Raw genomic sequence first — 9514 nt, forward strand, 5'->3', positions numbered from 1 at the left:
AAAAGGAAAAAAAGTCGGATACATGCAACATGGAAGACGGATGAACCTTGAAGACATTATGCTAAGTAAAATAAGCCAGTCACAAGAAGACTAATATTTTATGATTCCTCTTCCATGTGGTACCTAGAGGTGTGAAAATTTAAAAAAAATCACCAAACAGAAAGTATAATGGTGGTTGCTGGGGGCTGGGAGGAGGAGGGAATGGGGTGGTAGTGTTCAATGGGTACAGACTTTCAGTTTTGCAAGGCAAAAATGTTGCCGTGAGTGATTGCTCATGCCTATAATCTCAGCACTTTGGGAGGCCAGGTGGGAGGATTGTGTCAGGCCAGGAGTTGGAAAATAGCCTGGGCAACAAAGCGTGATCCCCATCTCTGAAAAAAAATTAAAAATTAGCTGAGTGTCGTAGAGGCTGAGGTGGGAGAGTCATTTGAGCCCAGAAGTTTGAGGCTGCAGTGAGCTACGAAGATACTTATTTCCGCTGTCCATTCTGTTTCACCGCCAGCAATGCAATTCTATTCAATTACACATTTGTACTCTCAAGACCTAAGTAAGGCATTTTTACTCCAGTTTGCTTTATGTTTTAGTGGCTTCTCTGAAATAATTCTGTAAAGCCTCTCTTGTTTGTTATGTCAGCTTAATAAAGTCATTGTTCAATTAGCTTAATGCTCCACTAATAATGGGACAGAGTTTTCCTTAGACATTTGAAACCAATAAATTTCCCAGTCTTTGCAACAGGCTCTGTGTGCATGTTGGGCAATGTCTTTAACACCTACCTAGGCACTTTATAAATCTGCTAAGCTAACTAAAAATCTCAAAAGAAGGAATTGAAAAATAAGATGTTCATAGAAGGCTTTGAAGAGTGGTGACACATTTCTGGAACATAGAATGACACACATGCTTAGGAAAGGTCTGAAAAGACCCTAAGCCCTCACCTCTGACTAACTTTGAGGCTCTATGAGAGCAGGACATTACCTTTCTCTAGCCAAAAATGTCTGCAGAAATAAGAAAATGTTTAGGGGTAGATTATTTAAAGCAAGACTATGGCTTTATAATGACTTTTCAACTGCAGGTTAATTCTAATCCTTGGTTGCAAAACTTCATAATGGCCTTTAGGCTTCAACTGAAATAAAAGTGCCTACTTGGTGTTTCTTACTTGAAAAGTTCTGTACTCCATTTAATTTCCTCTAACTCTGGGAATTTGCCAGAAATTCTTTTCCAATTCTGAAGATTCTAAATGAAATTTTATAGTCAGAATTTCAGTTTTTCAGCTGCTGATTTCAAATCAGCAATCATTTCAAGAGATAAATTGCATAAAATATCAGGCTTGCCAATATGAATTTCCTAAACTCTGTGTTATCTTGGCTCCACAAATCTTTACAACTTTTATCATTTTCCATAAAAATACATATTTGCATGTCTATGTGAGAGAGAGATGAGTAACCGAGAGGGAACGACAGAGACAGAAACAGATATAGACAAAGATATTCAGTAGATATTATTTCTTAAAACTTCTGGTCATTACAGTGAAATACTACTTGCAGATGACAGAATTTACTACTTGAAAAATCCATGAAAGGTAACCCAAAATTACAATTACCAAAGAATTCAATCGTCAGTATTTACACTAATTTGGGGACATAGTCTTTCTATTATACTCATGTTAGAAAAGTAAACACATACATGAGTTTTAGTGAACTATATTCCAGTATTTATGAAAAGTAAAAGATTATATACGTTATGGTGCAGCCATTCTTACCTATAAAACCACCTTGAAGAAATAGTATAAAAACAATATAAGATGTATGCGGATAGTAGCATTTGTACTAAAAACAGTTCAAAAATAATCTAAACATCATTGAAGCTGGAAATAATTCTGAAAATATGGAATAGACATCCAATAGGACATCATGAACTAAATTTCTTTATATTGCTTTTTAAAATATCTATGATATATTATTACATAACTGTCAACTCCAAATCACAGCTATATTCTACATACACACATAAACCCACACACACATATTTCTGTTTGTGTATGTTCAAATACATATTCCTCTCTTCTTTGCCTTAATATGTCTGTACATCTGTGTGTGCCCCTGTAAGTGTGTATTTAACCACTGAGGGAGAAAAGAAAGGATATCCTTGGACAGACTGGCTAATTCAAGTTTATCTCACATTATTTCTTTTGGCTGGAATGACTTCCTTTCTTTTCTGCCTGCATGTATACACATACACATAAATGCAAAAAATAAACACATACACAACATATATATCCAACACATACACATATACACATGTAATTATATTTTAATAACCACTGGGGAAAGAAAGTAAGTATACAAGCTAATCTGTCAAGAGATCATTCCCCTAGACTGTTAGATAGGAGTGAGAGATTAATAAAGCTCATGTTTTAATACTTTTAACATTTTTTAAAAATCTCATAGGATAATTTCTTATTTCTCATTTGTGGTAGCAAAGCAAAATATGGCATTTATAGGGTGCTTCCCATTGCATAGGCACTACAGATAAAATGTAGCCTATGAACTTAAGATTAAGTTATAAACAGAATTTTATTGGAAATTAAACAATAAATTTTCTTTCATACAGGAAAAACTGGAATGGAATTTGAAGGATGGGTAAAATTAAAAGAGATAGGGCTCAGAGATGGCCTTCCTGCTATTAAGGAAGGAGTAGATAATGGTTGACACACAGGCCAGGAAACATCTGCCTTTTTGACATGAGGCTCAAGGGCCTTGCTCTGCAATCTAGCAGCCTGACCTTTTATCAGACTGGAATGAAACAAAGCTCATAGAAGGGTGGTACAGTGCCAATCCCTTTGTGAACTGGGGTGATGTCAATATCCTTTGGATCAACCAGAGGTTTCAAGGTAAAATTCTGCAAAATGGTGGTCAAGAATTAAAAACAGTTCCATGCAGGCCAGGCCTTCTCCAGCACAAGCTCTTTTTCCTAAAAATAGCACACAAGTTCATTACTCATTTAATTCTTTAGCTGAGTTAGCATACAGGGAGGCTGAAATTAATACGGAATGAAGAAATATATTAATGAATGACTAATGACCCCACAGCTTTTTCTATTTACACCCAAACCTGGTTTCTTTTTCATTTCTTTAGCATATTTTTCTGTGAATGTACTATATAAAAAAATCTTTCTGTCCATGCACATTGGAACTGCTGTGCTGCTGCTTGCCAGTGACATCTTTACACACACACACATATCTCTCCCAACTGGCATGATGCACAACACTGTATCTACTTCTCCATATACTTCTGACCCTGCACTTGACAAATAAATAGATTTATTTGTCTTTGTCTGGATTCTAAAGGATAATCAATCTTGCCACATACCTGCTTTAAAAAAATTGTCAAGTGCTTATTATTGCCAGTATAAAAAGAAATGTCACCAACTAGCCACAGGCAATGCTTAGGGCATCATTTTTTTCCACATCTTCCACCCAGTTCCCCTCACCCCAGCCATTACTAATCATTCACCACTCCCCAAACAGACTGGCAACTTCAAGTTTCCTCTCAGATTCCAGGTATTCTTCTACCTGGAATGGTCTCCCACTCTGCTTTGCCTGCCAATAGTCCCCATATGCTTCCAGATTCAGCTCAGATGTTATTTATTCTATGCAAACTTCTTTGATACATCGGGACATACAATTCACCCTCTTATCTGTTTTCCACAACATTCATTAATGTTTCTAATACACTATATTTCACATGAACTGTAAATTATTCATCTGTTTTACAGAAAGGAATATAAACTCTTAAGGTAAGCCCTTAGATCTTGTAATGCACACAGTAATATACAGTGTCAGGACAAAAGCTGGCCTGCAAGCCATGTGAAATGAATAGAAGTCTTGAGCAGGCTCATGGTGCAATAGTGGGCTCCAAAAATAGAAAAGGAGATAAGAAGTCACATAGCGACGGCTTTTTTTGAGATTCTCTGGGCAACGCACATAACCTTGGGACCACAACATCAAGGATTGCTCTATACTTATTTTCTTATATAATTAAACAGGAGCAAATCTCTTATTTTTGTCTCTGTTTCAGTTATTTCTGTTGGAAATGTCCTTTACCCTCGTATCCTCCTCCTACTTCTTCAGAGTGTGCTGAATATTCTCCACTTCTTCCTTTTTCCAGATCCATTTTGTATTTGTCTATGTCGTGTGCCTTTCTCTTCCCAGGAAACTGACCTCTAAGAACTGCATTAACCCAGGAGGTAGTTTCCTTCTGGGTTCTGGATACATTCAGAGGCTCAGATGTTGAAAAGTTCAGAGTATTTGTTCCCTCCATCCTACCCTGCCAGGCTAGTTTTGACAGTGGCAACATTCCTCTACCTATAGATGCTTCTCTTGATGAGAAATCTCATCAAGAGAATCTGCTCATTCTTCATGAGGAATCTGCTCATTATTCAGGTTCCAGCAATACTCTCCTTCCTTTGAATCTTTTAATCTAGGATTGTAATATTTTCTTGCTGAGTCCTGAGTTCTTCCCCACATTTTGTTACTCCCCTTGTTTGGCCCACACTTCTCAAAACGATCTCTTTATTAAATTATCTTTTATTAACCTTTTTGACATTGCTGCATGTTTCTTTCCAGGACCATTAAAAACAGAGGGAAGATACTCAAATGTAATTTCTTGCAAGAAAATTTCTATTCTGCCCCTACCCCTCTCAATTAAATATTCTGGAGCGAGCTCGCTCTCTCTCTCTCTCCCTTCCTCCTTCCCTTTCTCTGGACTCCCAAAGAAGCCTCGAGCATAGCATTTGTGACACTGGAATTTCATTATCTGTTCATTTGTTCTCCCTCCTTTTAGAGGGAAGATCTAATGCTTATTCACATTTGTATGCCTGGACCTGAGCATAGGATTGCTATATGTAAGGTGCTCAGTGAAATTTATCAAGTGAACTGGCTTCTTGGGGTAAATAAGAAAAGTTTTACTAGAATTGGACTTTTAGGAGGAGCTTTTGATGACCTCCATAGTGAATCAGGAAGCAGAATCTATGAGCATAGTCACCAATCCCATGAGAAATAACCTGGTCTTTGGGAGTGGCACCCCTGGCCTCATACAAATGGCAAATTGTTCAGCCCAGAGTAGCCTCCAAGCAGAGCCCTTCCTTATCTCACTTGACCCCTGATTTAAACATAAAAAGAAAGCTTGCTTGCCTGCTGAAAAAGCCATGAAATAATCACTCTTTTTAAAGTTGCCACTTTCATCCAGGAAGTGGCCAGGGTCAAACTTCTCTGGATTGGGAAATTCCTTGTCATCATACAGGACAGAAGTCAGATCTGTCAAGATTGTTGTGCCCTGAAAGAAAGAGAAAAAGAGAAACCAGATCAAAATACAGTGTTCATGGGATGCAAAAGCCATGGATATGAAAGGCCAACATTTTGTATGCATAGATTCTGCAGGGCTGACTATGGGATTTGAGTGTACGTGGATTTTAGTATCTACAAGGAGTTCTGCAACCAATTCCCCATGAATTCCCAGGGATGACTTTAAATTAAAACCTGTAAAAAGAGACAAAGAAGGTGATCATATAGTAATAAAGGGGAATTTCATCAAGTGGATATAAAAATTGTAAATATACATGAACTCAACATCAAAGCACTTAAATACATGAAGCAAATATTAATAGACCTAAAGGGAGAGATAGACTCCAAAACAATAATAGTAGAAAACTTAACACCCATTTTCAGCAATAGACAGATCATTCAGACATAAAAATCAACCAACAAACAATGGTGTTAAACTGTTCCTTTTACCTGACTTAGCGGGTATGCACAGTATAGTCCACCCAACAGCTACAGAATACACACTCTTCTATACAGCGCATGAAACATGCTCTAGGATAGATCATATGGTAGGCCACACAACAAGTTTCAACAAATTTTTTGAAGTTAAAATCAAATCAAGTATTTCTTTTCTGAAAACAGTGAATAAAACTAGAAATCAAGAACAGAAAATATACAAATACCTAAAAATTAATTAACATGCTTAGAAAGAACCATTGAATTAATGAAAAAAATTAAGAGGAAATATTTAACAATTTCTTGAGACTAATGATAATGGAAGTACAACATACCAAAACCTATGAGATCCAGTGGAAGCAGTACTAAGAATAGAGTTTAAAACAATTAACTCTTACATTAAAAAAAGAGGATGAGATCAAATTAACAATCTAAAATTGAAACTTAAGAAACTAGAAAAACAAAAATGAACCAAATCCAAAAGAAGTAGAAGGACAAAAATAGTAAATATGATAGCATAAATCAATAAAATACAAAATGGATATAGGAACTAAGTAAAATACAAAAAACTCAATGAAAGAGAGAGTTTTGTTTTTTTTTTTTCAAATGATAAACAAAACTGACAAACCTTTAGCTAGACTATGAAGAAAGAGGGAAGACCAAAATAAGTAAAATGAAAGACCAAAAAGAGGCCATTACAACTGGACCACGGAAATGCAAAGGATCATTAGAGACTATTATGAACAAATATATGCTTACAAATTGGAAAATCAAAAAGAAATGGATAAATTTCTGGACTCATATAATGTACCAAGATAGCATCATGAAGAACTAAAATATCTGAACAAGATAATAATTAACAAAATTAAATTAATAATAAAAATCTCCCATCAGAGAAAAGCCGAAGAATATTTTTTTTGGCTTCACTGCTGAATTCTACCAAACATTTAAAAACACACCAAGAAAAGTTCTTTTCAAATTCTTCCAAAAAATTGAAATGGAGGAAATCCTTCCAAACTCATGCTATGAGGCCATCATTCCCCTAATATCAAAGACACAACAAAAAAAGAAAACTGCAGGCCAATGTCTCTGAAAAACACAGATGCAAAAAATCTTAACAAAATACAAGTAGGCCAGGCGTGGTGGCTCATGCCTGTAATCCTAGAACTTTGGGTGGCTGAGGCAGGTGGATCACCTGAGGTTGGGAGTTCAAGACCAGCCTGACCAACATGGAGAAACCCTATCTCTACTAAAAATACAAAATTAGCAAAGCATAGTGGCACATGCCTCTAATCACAGCTACTTGAGAGGCTGAGGCAGGAGAATCGCTTGAACTCAGGAGGTGGAGGTTGCTGTAAGCCAAGATCACACCATTGCACTCCAGCCTGGGCAACAAGAGTGAAATACCATAAAAAAAAAAAAAAAAGATACAAGGAAACTGAATCCAACAACAAATCAAAAAGATTCTTCCAAATCATCAGGTAGGATTCATCCCAGGGATGCAAAGATGGTGCAACATACATGAATCAATAAATGAGATAGATAACATAAACAAAAGGAGGGACAAAAACCAAGTGAACACCTCAGTAGATATAGAAAATGCATTTGATTTAATTCATCATCCCATCCCTTCATAAAAAAACAATAAATGTGTATAAAAGGGATGTACTCCACCATAACAAAGCCATGTAGAAGAAATCCACTGCCAACATCTTACTGAACAGGAAAAAAAACTGAAAGCATTTTCTCTAAGATTTGGAACAAGACAAACATATTCACTTTCACTACTTGTATTCCACATAATACTAGAAGTCCCCGTGTTCAGGCAAGAAAACAAAAGTTAAATACCTAAGAATAAATTGAATTGAGTAGGTGAAAGGTCTCTACAATAAAAATTATAAAACATTGAAAAAAATTTAGGATTCAAATAAATGGAAAGATATCTATGTTCACTGATTGAAGAAATTTTCTTAAAATATTCATACTACCCAAAGGAATCTACAGATTCAATGCAATGCCTATCAAAATACCTATGACATTTTTCACAGAAATAGAAAAAACAGTCTTTAAATTTCTGTGGAACCACAAAAGACCCTGAATAGACAAAGCAATCTTGAGCAAAGCAAACAAAGCTAGTGGCATCATACTATCTCACTTCAAAATATACAACCTGTATATAATCATGCCTGTAATCCCAATACTTTGGGAGGCTGAGGCAGGTGGATCATTTGAGGTCAGGAGTTCGAGACTAGCCTAGCCAAGATGGTGAAACCCCGTCTCTGCTAAAAATACAAAAATTAGCCAGGGATGGTGGTGGGTGCCTGTAGTCCCGGCTACTCAGAGGGCTGAGGCAGGAGAATCACTTAAAACTGGGAGGCAGAGTTTGCAGTGAGCCAAGATTGCACCAGTGCACTCCAGCCTGGGCAACAGAATGAGACTCTATCTCAAAAATAAATAAATAAATAAAATAAAAATTATATATATATTATTTTTATATATATATATATATATATATATATATATATATATATATATATATATATAAAACAAAGCACCAAAACAACATGACATGGACATAAAAAGAGATGCACAGGCCAATGGAATAGATTAGAAAGTCCAGAAATAAGCCCACACATCTATAGCCAACTGATTTTTAACAAAAATGAAAAGTACACACAAAGGAGAAAAGACAGACTCTTCAGCAAATAGTGCTGAGAAAACTGTATATCTACACACAGAAGAATGACACTAGACCCTTATCTTTCATCATATAAACAAATTAACTCAAAATACATAAAAAGACTTAGATGTAATACCCAAAGTTACAGAACTACTAAAAACAATAGGGAAAAACTCCATGAAATTGGTGTAGACAAAAATGTGGGGACTAAAACCTCAAAAGTGCAAGCAACATAAGCAAATATAGACAAATGGATTGCAAGAAAATAAAAAGCTTCTGCACAACAATGGAAACAATCAGCAGAGCAAAAAGATAACTTACATAATGGGAGAACATATTTGCAAACTATATACCTGACAAGGAGATAATATCCATAATATGTTAGGAACTCAAACATCTCAACAACATCAACAAATTAAAAATGGACAAGAGACATGAAAAGACATTTATCAAAAGGATAAAAATGGCCAACAGATAGATGAAAAATTGTTCAACATCACTAATCATCAGAGACATGCAAATTAAAGCCACATGAGACATTACCTCACTCCAGTCAGAATGTCCACCACCAAAAAATAACAAGATAGCAAGTATTGGACAGGATGTAAATAAATAGAACCCTTACACACTGTTGGTGGGAATATAAATTAGTACAGTCATTATGAAAAACAGCATAATAGTTCTTCAAAAAATTCAAAATATAACTACTGTATGATCCAGTAATCCCACTAATGGGTATATAGTCAAAGGAAATAAAATCAGTATGTCAAAGAGATATTTACTTGCCTATGTTTATAGCAGCACTATTCACAATAGCCAAGATTTGAAATCAGTCTAAATGTACATCAACAGAAAAATGGAAAGAAAACGAGGTACATATTCACAATGGAATACTATTCAGCATAAAAAGGAATGAAATCCTGTCATTTGCAGCAATATGAATAAATGTGGAGGACAATATATTAATTGAAAAAACCTCCAGACACAGAAAGACAAACACTCTGTCATTAAATTCATATGTGATTTCTAAAAAGTGTTCTCATTGAAATGGAGACTAGAAC

General features: G+C 35.6%; 1 protein-coding gene across 1 annotated transcript in view; it reads right to left on the reverse strand.

Moving 5' to 3' along the window:
• Positions 1–5290, reverse strand: part of LOC100449185 (cytochrome P450 2C31-like) — a 77489-nt gene extending 72199 nt beyond the window's left edge. The window contains 1 exon segment of the mRNA XM_063727673.1: positions 5189–5290. Coding sequence (XP_063583743.1) covers positions 5189–5290 — 102 coding nt within the window.
• Positions 5291–9514: the final 4224 nt, after the last annotated feature.

The sequence above is a fragment of the Pongo abelii genome, chromosome 8 (assembly GCF_028885655.2).
Source record: "Pongo abelii isolate AG06213 chromosome 8, NHGRI_mPonAbe1-v2.0_pri, whole genome shotgun sequence".
In the NCBI taxonomy this organism is placed as follows: domain Eukaryota; kingdom Metazoa; phylum Chordata; class Mammalia; order Primates; family Hominidae; genus Pongo; species Pongo abelii.